Raw genomic sequence first — 20,000 nt, 5'->3', positions numbered from 1 at the left:
TAAAATGGGAATAATACTTCCCAGAGTTGTCATTGAGGATTAGATGAATTAACATATGTAAAATGTTTTGCAAACCTTAAAGAGCTATCTAAATTTTAACTATTACTATTATTTTTATTTTAACTCTTCATGGTAACTAAGAGCTGAGCTCAGATGTTTCTGTGCTGTTGAAGGATTGTAAGTACTGCAGGATCCTATAAATGTTAGTGCCCTAGGAAGCTCCCCGCCCCCCCCCACCCAGTTAGCTCTCCAATGCAAGCTGGAGATTCTCAGGATTTGCTTTCTTTCTGTGTCCCGGAGGGAGGCTGGTCATTTAGTCACCTTAACTGTGTATCACTGATCTCCCTTGGGCAGCCAGGCTGGTGAAGCCTATGTATTTCTCAGGATTGTGTTTTTAAATGAAGAAAATGAAATCTATAGAATTATAAAGGAAATTTATTATATTGAAATATAGTTATCAAAATAGTATAAACAGATAGATAGGTAAATAGCTGAATACATAAATGAATTCACAAGTCCCAAGTTAGAGACTCTTATCTTCCCCCATAAATTCGATGGGGAGTGGGGGCAGTCATTACTTAGGAGGGACAGACACAAGGACAGGGTGGGGGGAGAGACTCAACAGGTGTCTCCTGCTGCCCCTCTACTATGTACATTTTGGTGTCAGCCACTCTCCCCTTCCCTTTCCCTAAGTGCCCCCACCACCACCACTAAGGGAATTTCTTGATTCTTTAAATCAAAGGCTCTTAGCTATGCTCCCTTTGCTGTCTACAGAAATTATGAAAGCTAATATGTACTTAGGTACCTAGGACCTAAGAGATATTGGAGTGGCCCCAGGGGAAATAAGGCAGCAAAAAGCAGAGAAAAGGGATTTGAAGAGACCACCAGTGTCTCACCTTCAGCCAGACCCAACATCAAAACAGCATCATTTAGGGTCCTGGCTATATCCCTTGGACGGGGAGCTCAGAGAGCTGTGGGGCTTCTACAGGGGAGGGAGGGCATAGGCTATCTGTTGCTCAAGGCCTCTTTAGGCTAAGCATATGAGATATAGTGAAGGCAATGAGGATTATCAGCAGGGTCAATGCCCAGGGGCAGGACCAGTCAATGTTTGGTGTATCTACCGATGTTGCAACATTTTGGAAGGCCAAAAACTGATGCCTCTTACAGTATGGGAGGCTGGAGGGGGAGAGGACATATAGATGAGATCTCTAAAGCCATGAAGAGCATGGATTAGGGACATTTCAGCTTGTTGTAAGAAAAACCTCTAAATAATAGCTAGCCCTATGAGGCTTTAAGGTTTACATCTGTCCCTCACACAACCCTGGGAAGTAATTTCTATTATTATTCTCATTTTATGGATAGAGAAACCGAGGCAAGGTTAAATGACTTGCCCAGGATCACATAAAGGACTGAGGCAGGATTCAATCTCAGATTTTCCTGACTCCAAGTTCAGTGCTCTTCCCTCTTGCACCATAAAAGATGCTGGGAAAAGTGCTGGGTGGTTCCAGGTAGGAACTCACCAATCAATGAGGATGCCTCACCCCCTGCCCAGAGCAGAATCATCTTTAGGTGGGCAAGGTAGTTGATGAGGAGGTAGAACAGACCAGAGAGCCAGAAGATTTCAGCTTTGCCACTTACTTCCCATGTGGTCTTGGGCAAGCTAGTCTTCATCCCTGGGCCCCAGTTTCCCCCTCTATAAAACAAAGGGGGTTGGACTAGATAACTTCTGAGCTCCCTTACAGTTCTAGTGTCTGGTCCTCTGACCCCACATATTAGATCTCTCATACTTGGAATGGGGCTGCCTCAGGAGGGGCGGCACATTAAGTAAATGGAGGATAGCTTGTTGGGGATGGCATATAGGAGATTCCTGCACTAGTAGACGGTCTTCAAAACCCCATTTATCCCTGAGAGTCATGAATGTGGATGGATAGAGTCAGTCCCTTTCAGCTCTGACTGACATTGTAGGATTCAGAGATGGGGCAGCCAAGGGGGGGGGTGCCTAGCTAGGTAGACACGGTCATGAAGTAACAACTTGAGCCCTTCGTGATGTCACATTTCCTTCAATACTACAAGGATCCACTCCTTCTACCAGCGCAGGCTTTGGCCCCTCACTGGCTTAGCAGACTGTTGGCAAGAACTGCTGTGACTAGGAGAGAGATGACCCCCTGGTTAATGTCCTAGTGCTGAGATTCTCCATCATTAGCTAGACTGGGCCTCAGATGATAGGCAAATACTCCATCCCTGGGTCTGGACTCAAAGGCTTTTCTGTTTCTGAAAAGTTGGAGGAGGCAGAGCCTCTGAGAGCTCCTGGTCACCTACAGATGGTGATGAGGCGTCGGAGCAGAAAGGAGAATGCTTGAAATAGATTACCCCAAGACGCTGAAAACCCAGAGAGGTCACATGCTTAAGACAAACTTGGCAAAGATAGAACAGGGGAATCAAGAGGCATTCAGGGCACTTGCTGGATTGTTCCCCTACACACTATGCCTTGGTGCCCTACAATAGACAAGACATTTGGCTGCCACGCCCACTGGTCACGAGTCCAGAGTTTTGTCCCTCATTCTGTCCCTGACTATGTGACCTTAGTCATGTATGTCCCTTCTACTTTCTCCAGTCTTTTAATCAGTCAATATTTATGAAGCACCTACTATGTTCCAGAGACTGTGCTAAACCCTGGGGATATAACAAGAGGCACTTATGATCTAAAGTTATAGGGTTAGACTAGATGATCTTCAGGGACTTTTCCAGCTCAGGCTTTATAGATCTGCGACCTGCGATGTCCTTTTCTTGTCTGGCTATGGAAAATTCTTGTCTCAAAATGGTTCAAAGAAGTCGTTTGGCCTTACCTGACCAAATCTCCCATTCCATAACCCCCTTGAGCTTTAATTCTACTCACCTTTTTGTTGAAGGACAATGGCTTTGCACATTCCAGGTGATCTTGGAAAGAAATATATATACCTATACAGGTAAAGGTTTAAGTGTTTTTTAATGCTGATGATGGAGAAGGGAGTGATAGTACACTAAATGTACAACTGAGCCTTTGGAAACTGAATTTTCAGGATAACGAGAAATGTAATTATGTATGTAAAGCCCTTTGCAAACCTTAAAGTGCTACATAAATGCTAGCTATTGTTATTATTAACATAATAATGCTTGTTCTTGTGGACATGGGGTAAGAAAGAACAGATTCACTACATAATAGGAGCATACCCCCCAATCAATGCCATTCCTCACTAGTGTCATGAATACATTATAAGCAAACCCCACTGGGAAGTCCCTGGAACATCATTCAGCTGGCTGCCTATTTAGCACACTGTTCCTACAGCCCCCTGCGATGTTATTTTACCTAATGCCATGTTTCCTTGGAACCAATTAAGAATATTAAGTGGGGTATACTTATAGGTAACTCAGACAAATTCAAGTGGAATGCATTGAATCAACAAAATGAACCTGTGTGCATATTAAAAACCAAATTCCATCATCATTATAGCCAATGTGATCATGACTGTAAAGTGTTTTGCAAAGATGCATGGATGGCTATAGATATGCTAGATAGACAGAAATGATAGATCAAGGGATGGATAGATGGATAGATAGGTGATAGGTAGATGGAGGGATGGATGGATAGACAGACATAAATTATAGATCAATGAACAGATAGATTGGCAGACAGATGATACACGTATAGATGGATGCACCGATATGTAGGTAGGTAGATGATAGATTGATGGATAGATAGGTAGCTGAACAGACAAATAGATAAAGCATTTATTAAATACTTGCTCTGTTCCAAGGCTTTTTAAAGGGAGCTTACATTTTAATTGGGGAAGACAAAGCACTAGAAAGGGGAGGGGAGAGGGAACCAGCATGGGAGTAAGGGCAACTGGTTTGGAAGGAGTGAGCAGGAAATTAAGTGACCAGCATGGTTTAGCATTCCTCTAGAAAAGGTGGTTCCAGAGAAAAACTTAGTCATGAGTGAGGATCTCCCAGGGTGGAGTGGATACCCCTCCTTTGGAGGACAAGGCAGTTGATGTCAAGGTGGAACCAACCAGGGACTAAGCAGGAAGTGAAGTGCTATATACATGTTAGCTGTTCTTGGTATTATTTAGTTTTCCCATGTGTCAAAATCGAACAAGATTCCTTAAAACATGCAGCAGTAGAGAGAACTCTGAAGCACAATCCTGATTCTGAATACCAAGTAAGGCATAAAGCAGGGAGATGTATGCTTGCCACCACCGTCCCCAAGGATGTCCAACAAAATGTCCAAATGGAAGAGGGATCGTCTATAGATGCTGAGGTCTTGCAGATGTTTCTGTTTGCAAATGACATCGTATTGATTGTTTCAAGTCCCAGGACACTGCAGAGCTTCCAAAGCAAGATCTGTAATTACTCAAAAAGATTCAGCCAAGAAAAGCCAAGTAGATGAAAAATCTCTGTTGTCCACACTATGATTTGCAGTTGTATCAACAACCCCTCCAAGTGTTTTAGCTCTCTCTCTCTCTCTCTCTCTCTCTCTCTCTCTCTCTCTCTCTCTCTCTCTCTCTCTCTCTCTCTCTCTTGCTCATTTTATCAATGGAAGTTCAGCACTTTTGGAATTTTCCAGAATCCCAGAATGTTAAAATTGGAAGGGACCTCAGTTAGCATTTTATCCAAAAAACAATCCCCATAAAAACACATCCCCATGGAGGCCAGCTGTATTTTCTTTAGAAAGAAACTTTTCTTTCCTGACATAGTGAAATCTTGGTTGGGCCTGCCTCATGTCCTTCTTCTCTTGGTATATTTATTGAAACTGACAAAAGAGAAGGTAGAGGGAGCAGCAGGTACAAGGTAGGGAAATTTGGGTGTTTAGACACATCTTCAAGGTTGTCTACACTACTCCTAGCTCTCATTTTAGACAGAGGAAGACTGAGGCCAGAGAGTTTATGTTTTGCTTAAGTTGATATGAAAATAAGTTGATGTGATATCTGAGAGACAGCATGGCAAAGTGGAAAGAGGGCCTGTCTTGGAGTCAGAAAGGCCTAGGTTCAAATATCACCTTTGACATATACAAACTGAGTGATCTTGTGCAAGTCACTTTACCTCTTATTGTCCCAAGCAGCTCTCTAAGATGCTAAGTTACAGAAAAGTTGCTCACTTATATTAGTGACTGGAATTTCCACCAGGCAGTTCCCCCACAAGGAGGAAATCAGAAGTCCAGACCAATAACATTTTTTTCAGTAAAAAGATGCTTTGAGCACATATCAATGGGCACAAAGCAAACTAAAGCCCCCAAATTATTGGGGAGAAGTCTCTATGGAATTTAGACTTCATCCCACTAAGCGACAAAGAGAGTATCTAGGCAGTCTGAAGGATGCAAACTAGATGGAGTGATAACTGATAATTTGCTGGAAAAGTCAGAAGCAATGCTAGAGATCAAGGGAAGAAGGGAAGCACCCTCTTCCCATTCATCATCTCTTCTGATGATAATTCCCTTGAGGCTCCATTCACTGGAACAAAGCAAAGAGATCTTGTCCAAGCCCAGGGAGCTAAGTGGAGAGATCCATTTTGTCTTTACAATCTCTTAGCCAGTATCCATTCCTACATCTGCTGGTGTCTTCCTGGGAGTCGGCACAGGGCAGTAGATTAGAAATGAATTGCAGTGGTGGCTCTCTTGGACCCTTACTATGGGCTAGCTGCTGAAATGCTGGGCCTTAGGGAATCATAAGCAAAACACAGACCTAAATATTGCTGAAATGGTGAAGTCAGTTGGAAAAGGATCCACTTTGTTTATTTGTGTAATAGCAATCATCAAAAGTACCTCCCAACCATCTTGGGAAGTGAGTGCTGCAGATCTCATTTTCCTCATTTTTTAGATGAGGAAACTGAGGCTCAGAAAGGCTAAGTGATATGTCCACAGTCACAGGAAGTATTGGAGGAGAGATTCGTTCCCAAATCACTGCTGACTTCCAAGCTCAGTCCTCTTTGACACTATAAGGCTGTGATCATTGGCTTTCTACCTATTCTATACAGGAGTATCCCAAGTGTCTGCCTGCATGACACCCTAGCAAGCCTTATTTTTCAATGAAAAGACCTCCATACCTCTCTCCCATACAGGCCTGGAATGTTCTCCCTCAAAGCACAACTCAGATACTATCTCCTACAGAAGACATTTCCTGATTCCTCTCCCCTCTGCCCTTCTGAAAATGATTTTGTATGGCTTTTATCTGTTTCACATCTACTTCAAGATACATCCTATCTTCCTAGTTGAATGGAAGGTCCTTGAAGGCAGGGCCTATATTCCCAGCACCAAGCCCAGGGTCTGGCACACAGTAAGCACTTCATAATTGCTCATTGGGTTGAATGGACTCCTCTTCAAAGTCCATCAGTCTTTAGGAGGGTGGAGCATGGACTGTAGTTCTCTGTTTAGGAGTTGAGAAAACCAAGCTCCCCATCCTTATCCCCTCCTCTATCCCCATCTTCAGCCCCATCCCCATTGTCCCTCTGTGTGACTTTGAGATACAAAGACCATTTGTCTTTTTTCCTTACCCAATTATGGAGTTTTAGGAGAAGTTGGCAGATGGGAGTTTGGCACGAGCAAGAGCTTGGAACAAGCAAGACTAGGGGGAGGGGAGGGAGGTTTTTGAGAATGTCAGGCATGCCAAGTGCTGAAGGACGACCAGAGTTCATATGTGGCAGTTTGAAGAACGCAATTACCACCTTCTGGCACCATCAATCCATCAATCAACGAGGTGTCGGGGGTGCCCACTCAGCATGCCAGGCCAGGCAGTGTCAAAGGAGCAGGGCTGAGAAGGGAGGTCACCCTGGGCTTGTCTAGCTATCCCCACCCCCGCTTATCCAAGTCATGCCTGGGGCAGCTGGTGAGCAGTGCTCACCCGAAACCAGAGAGCACCCAAATGCCACCCAGGGGACACCTGAAGGGCAGTCTTTCTCTGCCTTAGAGACTTAGGAATGACCCTTGCCCTTCCTTCCTCACTAATGACAACTAGCCGCTCCCTTACTGGAGAGGATTTTGGAGCTCATAGGGGCCTTAGATATCACATGTACTTCCTAGATAGCCAAAGGGGTCCATGATGAAACAAACCAAAAAGGTTAAGAACCCCCCTACTAGAATCATGCAACTCCCTCCTAGAATTACAGAACCCTCTCCTAGAATCACATAAGCCCCTCCTAGAATCACACAACCCCCTTTTAGAATCCTGAAACCCTCTCCTAGAATCACAAACCCCCTCCTAGAATTACAGAACCCCATTCTAGAATCACAGAAGCCCTCTCCCAATTACAGAAGGTTTCAGTGACAAGTAGATTGTCTTGTCCAATTCTGCATTTTGCCAGATGGAGACACTGAGTCCAGAGGAAAAGAAATGACTTGCCCTAGGGCTATCCCAGAAGCTCTTAGTGACGGGGAGCACTAGAGCCCTGGGTAACTGTCAGGCAAGAGTGTCCTTATTTTGCCAAGGCATAAGCAAGTAGCTTGGACTCTTTAGAGAGTCCGAACCAAATAAGCCTTTGTAGGAAACTGAGCTCCATGAGAGCAGGTGTGGGATGTGAGTGCATGTGGTGGTATGCCCCACTGTTTCCTAATGGGGGTACTCAAAGGCGGAGTGGCCCAAGCAGGCTGAAGCAGTAGTCACCCTGTCACTGGGGATCTGTATGGCCTTCTAGTGGGAGGGATACATTAGCCTGAGAGCAGCATAGAAGGGGGTCTTTCACAGGCCTCTGGAGAGTTTCTGAGCCTGCCTTCCAAAGGCATGGCTAAACAGGAGGTTAATGCTTTGCTTGCTACAATGGCCAAGTAGAAACATCAGCTGACAGATGGGGCTAGAAGGAAGAGCATTCAAACCTGGGCCTCCTTCCTCAGAGCTAAGAGAGGGTCAGGAAGGCCACCTGTCACCTTTGCCTGGAAAGGAGCTGTGAACATCTGCATTCCAAAGTTTCTTTTCCTATGTACTCAGTTACCAGAGAGAGCCTCACAGGGCAAAGGAGAGAAAGTATAGGGACTTATCTGGGTGTCAGGGTATGAGTGTAGGAGACACAGGCCAGAGCGGTGGAGAGTGTGTGGGACCCAATGTCCACAAGGCCTGGGTTCAAATCTTGCCTCAGATACTGTGTGACCCTAATCAAGTCACTTCATCTCTGTTTCAGTTTTCTTATCTCTAAAATGGGGAGAGTAATGGCCACAATATCTGCCTGACAGGGTTGTTGTAAAGATCAAAGGGAGTGACGTGCACTGAGTTCCCTGCGGCCCTTCAAACTTGTTGGCTGTGATGCTAACGAGGGTCATGTTGGTGGGTGACATAGCCGCCCCTCTCTTGTCTTACTGTGTCCTCTTCTTCAACCCCAGAACTAACACAGTTGAAGTGGGCCTTTGTTCCAGGGTGCTGACGTGGGGAAGGGGATGCTTCTGCCCTGCACCATCCACTAGCCTGGTGCTTTACCCCAGGGTTCTGGAGGCAGAAGGTGCGATCACCTCCAGAACTCTCTGGGGATGGGTCCTCCCTCCTTCCCTTGTGGCATGACGGCACCCATGATAGGCTGGTCCCTCAGTAGCACCAGACCTCAGCCCCATACTGCCCTCTGCACCATGACAACCCCTCCCACCAACCTGTCAAGTAAATAGAATATCAGTGCTGGAAGGGCCCTTTCATTTTCCAGAGGAGGAGATTGAGGCCCAGAGAGGAGGAGTTACTTGGCCAAGGTCATACAGTTAGTTGGCAACAGAGCCCAGGAGGGAAGTCCAAGTTTTCCGACTCATAATTGTGTGCCTATACCACTGTCCCCATACTGCCTTTCCCCAGAAACCATTACAGATGTACTGCGTCCCCTGCCAAAGACCCAAGGAGAAAGGCAGCTGCCAAGGGACTGGCCCAAGCAGGTCCCATTCTATTGCAAGGTTGACTTGGACCTGGTGAAAGGCCTTGTAGAGGCCCTCCTCACTACCTTGAGTCCTTCCTGTCTTTCTAAGGCTACTTACACTCTGGCTTCTTCTCTGCTCAGTACCTCATAGTGACAGAAATAACAAAGGCTGACAGTGGGTGGGGGTGAGAGCAGAAGAATAACACCAGGCACTGTCCTGCAGGGCCTCCGAGTTCTGGCCCCAAGGTGTCCAGAACTCTCCTCCTCCATTCTGGCGCTCCACCTGCCTTCTGAGCATCCTATGGCCACAGAGTTACTGTTTTAATAACAGCCTCATCAGCGAGTGCAGACAGATGGGTCTGCCGGCCACCAGTTGCTTGCAGTCTGGCTGATGTCATGTCTAAACTCAAGGACTCTCCGAATTCCCTGGCCACCACTGCTGCTAAGCAGAAGCTAAAAGCTTCGGAACTAGGTCATTGGGCTTGTATACAAAAGCCAAGAGCTCAATGACTTCCTGACTCCAGCAAGAAGGGACATGGAAGGGTAAGGACCAAGCCTGGGGCCCAGAAGGCAAGGAGGAAATGGCCCCTCTGCTGAAGGGTCATACAGGCAGCTGAAGGGGCAGGCTCTTAGGAGGCACCTCTTCTGACCTCCTGCTGCATTTAGGAATCTCCTTGAGAGTCTCCCCTAACAGGGATTCAAGCTTTCACTTGAATGCCTCCAGACATGGGTACCTCACTATCTCATGAGTAGCAACTCATTCCCATCTTCTAAAATCAAGCCCAAGTCATATTCCCTAGAGATTCCACCTACTGGTCTTCATTCTGCCCCCTGAAGCCATGGAGAGAAGTCTAATCCTTCTTTGGCAAGAGGGCCTTTCACATACTTGAAGGTAACTTTCTCATCCTTCAAAGGCTTGTCTTTGACAGATAGCTTGAGAATGACAGACTACACAGCTCTATTTCCTCCAACTATTTCTCCCATGCCCTGGTTCTCAGAGCCTTTACTCTCCTGATGGCTTTTCTTTGAATGTTCTCTAACTTGTCAGTGGCCTTCTTGATGTGTGATGGCCAGAACTGGAGTCCCTAAAGGACTTTGGGTCTGGAGGCTGAAAGGGACGTCTTCCTAGGCCCCATGAAACCCTGAGATGCAGTGATTCTTCATGCAAAGTTTGCCTTCATCTGATCCTGCATCACGTACAAAGGTACATCTGAACAGATGTCGTGTTATAGAATGCATATAAGAAATCTCACCTTACCCATGAAATGAGGCATGGAGAACAGACCCTGGTGTCATGAACTCCTATCTTCTTCCAGATTACTGAAAGAATTCAAAACACTGTGAGGCTCAATTGTTGTTTTGCCTTAATCTCATCTCCTCTACTAGCCCCAATTATATTCATGAGAAAACCTGGTTTCTCATCTTCCCCTACATGTAGAGGTTAGAAAGGGAACATGATGTCTTGAAGGGACTATGTCTACTTTGGATTTTAAAGGGTCTAGGCTCCAAGAATGTGTGCTAACATCAACTTTAAATATCATCCCTTATATATATGACTCATATATCTAAATTTTGGCTTCAAACCCTCCATGGGCAAATAGTACTCATTGGAGGATGTGGACCCCGGCAAGGCAATGAGCAGATGGAAATGGGGGCTTGTTCAGTGAGTGACAACAAAAGCTGGTCCTCTTTTCAGTGCTCATAGTCCTTAATGGGGGGGTTGAGATCTCCTTTGGACATATGGCTTTAACTCCCCAAGACCTCTGAAAGCATCTCAGATGGAAAGCTAGGCATCACTGGGCTTTCCACAAAATGTTCCCTATCCCTAAAGTCTTTTCTGGTCATTTCAGTTACTAGTGACCAGCTGAAAGCCTGGCCCCTAATTCTGAGCTATGGTCTCAGTTCAGAGTCATTGAATATTAAGTCATTGGATATACTTTTGAATACTCTTACTTGGAGAGTGCTGGAACTAGCAGGGCTCCAAGGGATCTTCTGTCCAACTACTTCCTATAGTTATAGATTTGGGGAAACTGGGCAAGTCTCCCCTTGTCTGAGCTTCAAAGTCACTCAATGAGGTGATGGCAGGAGAGGGTCTGAGACTCAGGACTCCATACTCCCAGGCCAGCACCTCTTGTTCTGATCTTGGACCACCCACTACTGACAGCAGCCGAGGAGCATGTGAGTCCTTTCCTTATTCTCTTCTCTTCTAAGCCAAACTTTCGCCCATCAACTTTTATTCCTTCCCCCAAGAAGGCTCTTGAGTACAAACTAATAAATGTGCTTGTTGAATAGTGAGATAACAGGAAACAAGCTTAGCCATTCAATTTTAATAGGTTTCAATTCGACTGCTGTGTTTCAAATTGTACTCTGAGCTTGTGTCTTCAAGGCATCAAAATTACCAATAGAAAAATAACCTATTCAGGAAAACAACTGATTGTTTATCTACATGATGCCAAATGGCCTGGACAGAATCTATGAATCTCAATCGGTCAGTTGACCTGAATTTACAACTTATTGCATGAACATGATAAAGTTAGGTTCCAACCAGTCCCGCTCTCCAGCTTGCCACATGGCCGTGAGCTTCAGACTATGTATCAGTCTTTCAGGAATAGTGCTACTTCTGCTTGCTTGACCCATGCGAGATGAGACCTGCCACATGGCCACATGAGATTCCCAATATGTCAGTTCTCCAGAAATGTGACCTACTTGGAAGAGAGTTCACTCAATATGGTTGAGTGGGGCTGCTTGTATGTCACGAATGGACACTTGTAAGATACTAAAGAGAATTTTCTGTGGCTAGCTTAGTGGTGTGAGATATGCCAATGGCCTTCCCATCACATGATACAGAAATTCCTGAAAGGATGGAAAAGTGATCTGCCCTCAGTCATGGGAAATGGTAGTGATAAGATACTCCATGTACAACAGACCTCAGAGCAGTCTAAGAGGTAGAACACATCGCAAAAAGAAAAGCAAAAACAGTACTCACATCCCACCCATCTGACACTTGTAAGACTTAGCTCCCAACCTGGGTGCCCCCTTACTAGACCCAACCCAATCAAGGGGGAAAAAAGAGGAATTACTTTGAACAAGGGTTTGAATCGAATGGTGAGTTGTAGGTAATTCATGAGACAGCCTATGAAAAATCAAATCAAGCAATCTTGGTCATGAGTGTGGCATAACTACATCAAAGGGGCAATTCCTGGACCTCTGAAGGATTGAGCAGAGTGCAAAGGCCCTAGGAGGAATTTGAAAAGACTTTAGCATTTATAGTATCTTTGGTCTCTTTTAGGCCCCCTGCTTTATTTTTTTTAAATGTGTATATCACCAATGGCTTTTGTCTTTATATCAATCCTTTCTAGAAAAATAAGCAAAAACAAATCCCCAAATCTCCCCAAATTGCATTGACTCATCATTTAGAACAAAGAAAAGTTTAGTGAATATACTGGGTGCAGTGACCATATCTGAAATGCATACACTATTATTCGCCTGCCATCTCATCATGAGTAGAGAAATGTTTTGTTATCTGTTGTCTAGAGTCATCATGGGATTTTCAGGTACTTAGTTTGCTTTCAGTCTTATTTTCATTTACATTGATGAGGTCAGTCAGTCAATGCCCATGCATTAATAAATAAATAAGTGCCTGCTATGGACCAGGATAAGCTATGGACCAGGTTAAAACTCTAGGATACAAAGAAAGGAGACAGTCCTTGCTCCCAAGGAGCTCACAGTCAATTGGTTCAGCTTATTTTCACTCTTTCACAGTTAATTGAAATCTTCCCATAGAAATTTATATTTTCCATTATTCACATATGGAATTCATAATTCCATTAATTCCAGAAATTAATTCCCAAAGAATTTTATAATTTTATAATTTCTTTCTGCACAGCAACATTCCATTATATTCAATACAATATAATAAGTTTTTTGACCATGTCTGAAATGTTGAGCACCTGTTTTGTTTTGTTTTTTGTTAGGAAGAGTGCTGCTAGGAATATCTTGGCATATATTGGACCTTTGTCGTTGACTTTCTTGGGGTAAAGGCCCAATAGTGAGCTTGCAAGGGCACTTTTCTTGCATATTTCCAAACTGATATTCAGAATCATTGTAGCAATTCATAACTCTTGCATCAGTTTATTTGGGTACCTGTCTTCCCACAGCCCTTTTAATATTCACTATTCCCATTTAGGGGGTCATCTCTGCCAAGTTACATGATGTGAGGGAAAACATCAGAGTTGTTTATATGTATATTTCTCTTTCTATTAGTGATTCAGAGAATGTTTTCAAAAGGTCAGTTATAGTTTACATTTCTTCTTCTGAAAAGTGTTCATATCCTTTGTCCACTTATATATTGAGGTAATTATTCTTGGTAATACATACTTAGGTCCATTTTCTGGATATCTTAGATATTAGACACTTATTGATGATGTCTGATGCAAAAACTTTTACTCATTTTTATCCACTTATCTCCATTGACTTTATTCATACAAAAGTTTTTTTTAGATTTTTCATACAACTGAAATTTGTTGTTTTGTCTTTATGTTCTCATAACTTTCTTGTTTGGTTAAGATTTCTCTCCCTGACTATAGCTGTGAAAGGTACTGAATCTAAATCTGTTATAATTTTTTGATATGATGTCACATTTTATATTCAGATTATGTACCCATTTTGAGCTTATTGTTGCATATGATGTAAGATGTTGACCTAGACCCAATTTGTGACAATTTTTTTCCAGTTTTGCACAGTATTCTTGTCAAAAAAGAATTCCCTCTCCAATGTTCCTAGACTTATCAAACACTAGGCTACTGCTTTCAGTTGCCTTTGTTTCTTGTTTATCTAATTTATTACACTATCGACTTTTCTGTTATTTTAACCAACACCAGATAGTTTTGATGGCTACCATTCTTTGATATAGCTTGAGATCTAGTAATTCTATGCCCCCATTCAGTTACACTGTTTCATTATTTTCCTTGAGATTCTGAGCCTTTTGCTCCTCTTCCAAGTAAATTTTGTTAAAGTTTTATGTAGCTCTATAAACTGTCTACTTGGCAATTCAATTGGTATGATACTAAATCGCTAAATTAATTTAGGAAGCATTAGAATATTTATTATATTAGCATTGCCCAAACATGAGAATTGGCTATCTAATTTCTATAAGCAGAATATTATGATTGCATTTATATAAATTTCGCTTGTGTCTTAGTAGGTTAAGTCCCGTATATTTATGGATATTGTCATTATTTTTAATGAAATTTCTTGTATGATTGTTTCTTCCTGGTCTTTCTTATTACTGAATTGAAACACTGATAGTTTCTGTGGATTTATTTGGCTTCCTGCTACTTTATTTCAGCTATTAATCATCTCAATTAGTTTCTTTGCTGATTCTCCAAGGTTTTCTAAGTATATCATGATGTCTTCAACAATTAAAAATAATTTTGCTTATTATTTTCTGATTTTTATGCCTTTAATTTTGTTTTCTTATATTTTTTCTGTGTTTCTAGAATTATATCAAAACCTGAGTCAAATGGCTTTACAAGTGAATGCTAATAAACAAACATATAAAGATCAGTTATTACTTATACTACCATTATTATTCTTAAAAATATACAGAGAAGATATTCTGCCAAACTTATTTCATGGGAAAAATATGGTTCTCATATCCAAACCAGGAAGAGACAAAGCAGAGGAAGACCAAACACCAGGTTAACTAATGACAAAATTCTGAATAAAATCATTGCAAAGGAAAACACAATATAGTCAGAGAATAATTCACTATGACCAAATTGGATTCATACCAACAATGCAAGAATGGTTCAATATTAGGAAATAATTAGCATAATTAGCCATTTAGCCATATAAATAACACAAAGTCTAATTATTTTAATGGATGTAAGGGGAAGCCGTTGACAAAATATAGTATCAATTTATGTGAAAAAACATAAGCACAGGAAAGTATCTTTTCAAAATGACCCCCCCCACACACACACATATTTAAAACTAAGAGCTAGCCACAAGGTAGAAGGTACATTCCATCATAACTCTTTGGAAGTCCTGATAGGTCACAGTTTTGGGCAGAGTTCTGAGGTCTTTCAAAATTGTTTTCCCCTCACATTATTGTGGTGGTCTCGCTTAAGTTGAGACCATAGGCTGAACCCAATAGGCAAATTATAAAGAGATGAGAGGAGGGTCCCCAAGCACAATGCTGGAAATGAGGGTGACTCCAAGTCCTTGCAATTGAGTCTCTTCTCCCCTTTTCTCTTACTACTTCCAGATGCCTACTTCCTCCAATGTGGCACATTCTTTCAATTTTCTTTTTGTAATGCCTGATCTTGCTGCATTGGAAGACTCTTTCCTTTATATGGAATGAGGAAGGGAGACCCCTTACCCATAACCATCTTCCCAGGATTCCCACAACCATCCATTAGACATCTACTATATGCAAGGCATCATTTTAGGTTCTAGAGATATAGAAATGAAATGAATAGAATCATACATTTAGAACAAAGGGTTTTTGAGGCCATTCCCCTTATTTTACAGTTGAAAAAACTGAGACTAGAGAGGGTAAATGAATTGTCTAAAGTCGCTGTCTAGATTGTGAGTTTTGTGTGGGAGTAGGATTTGAACTCAGGTCTTCCTGACTCCAAATCCAGTGTCCTATCCACCATACCAAGCTGCTCAGGGACTTCCATTCTACTAAAGGAACCTGTGCTCAGATGCATGAAAATGAAACCCAGAGATGTAAAGAGACTTGTGCAAGGTCACAAAGGAAGAGCTAGGGTTTGAACCTAAGTCTCCTGACTTCAAATATAGCAGGATTTCCACTGCTACAAGGGTGGCCAACCTCAATATTTTTCTTAGCAAAAATTTAGTTCTGGGTTTAGAATAATATAATAATAATGCAGATGGTTGAAATTTTTTTGTTTCCCATGGTGTCTCTGAGAGATTGTTCTCTCACCACAGGTAAAGCTCATGGGTTTGTCTGAGACTCAGACTGTCCTTTCCTAGGTTCTTGGCACATGCTGCCCCCCTGCTCCTTACTTGTTTATATAATAAAAAAGAGGGGGGTAATAGAGTTTATGATATCAGGTACAGATTTGTCTCATAAAATACAGCATTCATTTATGTTTAAAAATTGGAATTGTAGGAGTTTTCCTTAACATGATGAAGAATAGATTTGAAACCACAATCTAATATTGTATTCAATGAAAAATCTGAAAGGAAAAGCATTCCTATTAAATAATAGGGATATCCACCCTTGCCTCTATTGTTTATAAGATTTAAAAATATATTTTTAAGGGGGAAGAGGGAGAGGAAGAGGAAGGGGGAGGGAGGGGGAGAGGAGAGAGAGAGAATATTATATATGGAATATTATTCTCTACTGTCATGATTTCTTTGTTGAGTATGTCAGAAATGCTAGGGAAGAAATTGGTCACCAGGCTCAATTAGCATGTCATACATATGCAAGACAAGATGCATTCTGTATGGCAGGGAGACAGTAAATGCAGCCCAGAGTCCACTCGCTAATAGGGAAATGCCACTTCATCCCACTGGCCTTCCATGTCTCCTCCTTCGTCATCTTCCTCTGCTCTTTCCCAAGACCCCTTTCTCCTCCAGTCTTGCCAAGGACTACTTGCAAAGCAGCCTACCCAAACTTCCCTTCACTCCTAGGCCAGTCAGCCTCCCCTGGTATCTGAAGCTCATACACACAAAGATAAAGGAGATAAAGACAGAGACTAAGAGAGAAGGCGAGACTCTCTCTCTCTTTCTCCTATTCCTCCCCACCCCATACATCCACAGAAAAAGGAAAAGAAATAGAATCCTAGAATTTCATGCTAAAAAGGATCTTAGATATTAGCCCAAACTCCTGATTTTACAGGGAAAGAAACGGAGGCTCAGAAGTTTAGTCATTTGTCCAGGTTCACAGAGATAGTAAGAAGCAGAGGAAGGATTGGCATTCAATGCTCCTTTTAGCCTCCACTGTCTTCAATGATGTAATGAGGTGGGAGGGAAAGCCCTCCAGAGAGGGGATCTCAGGCTACAGGAAGAGAGCTGAGAGTCTAGTGACGGGTGTGGGGCACTGCCATTTGGGAAGGCTATTGGAGTGCATCCAGAAGAGGGCAGTGCTGTTGTCTCTTCCCTCTGGACTGTCTCAATTGGTGATCTCTTTGGCTACCATGAATTTAATTATAATTTCTATGCTGATGATTCCCTTATCTACTTATCCAGCCCTAACTTCTCTTCTGACTACCACTCCCATGTTGCCAAGTGCTTATTGGACATCTCCAACTGGAAGTCCTCTAAGCATCTCATATGGAGCATGTCTAAAACAGAACTCATTCTGAGTATCTGGAAGATGTGGCAGTGTTCAGCCTGGAAATGCAAAGGCTTGATGAGTGTAGGGTAGCTGTCTTCAAGTATTTGGAGGGCAGTCATGCCAATGAGGGATTAGCTGTATTCAGCTTGGCCTCAGAGGGTAGAATGAAGAACACCAGGTGAATGTTGCTGAGAGGCAGATTTAGACTTGATGTAAGGGGGGAGGACCTCCTTCACTGTGAGAGCTGCCCCCAAATTGAGTGAGTTGCTTTGGGAGGTAGTGGGTCTCCTCTCACTGGACATCCTCAAGTCAAGGCTAGGTGACCATTTCTCAGAGATGTTATAGAGGGTGTGGGGCATTGTAGGTCCCCTTGGCTTTCTTCTGGCTCTCAGATATGATTCTGATCCTGAAGCCTTTGAGAATGTTTGTATCGTATCTTACGTGAGTTATGAACTGGTTCAAAGTGAGATCCTCCAAGGCTGAGGGCTCAGCCAGGAGATGGTATGTTCCATATCCTGGCCAGGTCTTGTGCCCCAACTAGGTCCTTGTGACCAAGCTCAGACTGACCCTGGAGCTTCCTGCTCACTCAATCTTGGACTGAGGGATAGAACCCAGGTTTCCTGGAAATATCTGGTACTGGGCTTGGAGTCAGGAAAACCTGTGCTCAGATCCTACCTCAGAAGCTGAGTAGGATATGACCTTCTTTAACTGTAAAATGAGGGAACTGACTTCTGACAACTCTTCCATCTCTAAATCTGTTACTATGATCTTCTGTCTGCCAATCTGTGCTGTCTGAAGCCAACTCCCTCATTTTACAGAGAGATGAAGTGTCTTGTATTAAGTCCCAAAAGTGAGTAAATAAGAGAGAAAAGACTAGGATCATAGATCGTAGGCTGTGGTACTTAAAGGGAATGCAAAGCTTATCCCAAGAGGTGCCTCAGGTGACCATAAATGCTAGGCTCAGGAACCAAACCTCCTGGGCTCCTGCCTCCTGGGGTCCTATGGAGGGGAGCCCCTGTCTTTCTGTCATGGCCTTCTCTTTCTTGTCCCACCTGCTCTGCTGTGCAGGGGAATCGAATGAGCCTTTCCTTCCTTTGTGCTAGGAATACACCATTGACATCTTCTTTGCCCAGAGCTGGTATGATCGCCGCCTCCGCTTCAATAGCACCCTGAAAGCCCTAACTCTGAACAGCAACATGGTAAGCCGCATCTGGATCCCTGACACCTTTTTCCGGAACTCCAAGAGGGCTGACTCGCACTGGATCACCACCCCCAATCAGTTGTTGCGCATCTGGAATGATGGGAAGGTTCTCTATACCCTGAGGTATGTGGAGTGCTGGAGGATTTGGGAATGGGACTTAACAACAGACAACAATTCAGAGAACTTGGTTTGGTTGTTCGACCTGGTTGGCCCCTTTTTCTCAATGTGCAGGAAGACCTGGCCTTGGCATTCTTTCCTAGAGGGAGTGGGGCCAAGGAGCTGACCAGTCTAGGGTCATGACCCTGAGTGGGGCCTCTGGCTCTGGTGATGGTTGGGGAGGGCCCCAAAGGAAGGAGTAAGAGAAATAATAGCATCTGGGGTCAGAAGCAATCTTAGAGACATCTAGTTCAAGCCTCTCCCATTATAGGGGAGGAAACGGATGCCTAGGCAAGGGAAATCACTTGCCTAAGCTCACCCAGGTGACCTTACACAGGTAGGAAGTGGCCAAACCTGGATCTGGATCCTGTTTCTCTGCCTCCTAACCCAGTACTCTTTCCAACCCAGTCAGAGCTCTAAGCCATGGTGCACGTGATAAGGGACATTGGGTGATGGCTGAGGTCCTTTCCAAGTTAGAAGTCCATGAGTCCATGAGGCTGTGATGCTGGCTAGCAGGAAGGATGAATCCTTGGCTTCACAAGGCATCTCTGTCTCTCTTTCTCCTTACTAGGCTGACCATAGAAGCTGAATGTCTCCTCCAGCTTCAGAACTTCCCAATGGACACCCACTCCTGTCCTCTCATTTTCTCCAGTTGTAAGTACCTGCGCTGGAAATTCCCAGGTCCTTTTTCTTATCTTCCCCTCCCCCCCCCACCTCACTTGGCTCCCTTTCCCTCTTACTGATTCCTGGGTCCCTGGGCCTGAGAGCTTTCCCATTCGTTAGAATTCCTGTTGAGTCATTCTGTCAGCACTGGCCTCCTTCCCCAGTGCAGAGCACAGCACTAAGAACCTTCTTCCCAAAGCCTTTGGCATATGATCACATAAACAGAAGCAGACCTCAATGGAGGAAGAGCGGCAATTCTCCCCAAGTAATTCTGTCCATTTCAGCTACTTCAGGCTAGGACCCCTAGAAACCTGGCTACCAAAGTAATACCAAAGGGGGGAGTCCCAGGGGCAGGATAGGCTCAGTGATGATGATGATGGGGCATTTCTTATGCCTTCACCAATTTTCTAATGAGGCCTGTTTCACATCCAGTAATTGATCTCTCTGTATTTGACACCCTTCACTTTAAGGTGACGGCAGGCCGATTGAACTCAAACTTCAGAGATGGTAGAGAGCTGAACCGCTAGAGACAGGCAACAAATATTGTTTGGGTTCCTACTCAGCTGTTAGGCCCTGTGCTCACCACCGTGGGTGCTCCTCAGACAAGAGAGATACTCCATCTGCCCTTGGGAATGGGCATTTAGATGAGAAGATGAGATTAATGCATGGGAAAAATGAATAAACATAAAATATGAGAGGAAAGAGAGAGGGAGAGGGAGAGAAAGAGGGAGGGAGGGAGGGAGAGAGAGAGACACAGAGAGAGAGAGACAGAGAGAGAGAGACAGAAAGAGAGAGACAGAAAGAGAGAGAGAGAGA

At 43.6% G+C, this 20,000-nt stretch overlaps 1 protein-coding gene across 1 annotated transcript in view; it reads left to right on the top strand.

Annotated features, from left to right (window-relative positions):
• The window catches only part of LOC138142143 (gamma-aminobutyric acid receptor subunit gamma-4-like), a 59,138-nt gene that overhangs the window by 25,644 nt on the left and 13,494 nt on the right, over positions 1-20,000 (top strand). Inside the window, exons 4-5 of the mRNA XM_069063123.1 lie at positions 18,268-18,488; positions 19,093-19,175. Coding sequence (XP_068919224.1) covers positions 18,268-18,488; positions 19,093-19,175 — 304 coding nt within the window. The remainder of the gene's footprint in view (positions 1-18,267; positions 18,489-19,092; positions 19,176-20,000) is intronic.

Source organism: Petaurus breviceps, unplaced genomic scaffold (genome assembly GCF_028583685.1).
Source record: "Petaurus breviceps papuanus isolate PSGF00001 unplaced genomic scaffold, PetGlider_PUasm1.0 90535, whole genome shotgun sequence".
Classification (NCBI taxonomy): Eukaryota; Metazoa; Chordata; class Mammalia; order Diprotodontia; family Petauridae; genus Petaurus; species Petaurus breviceps.
Note: the sequence above shows the minus strand (reverse complement) of the source record. Positions and strands in the feature narration are given on the sequence as shown.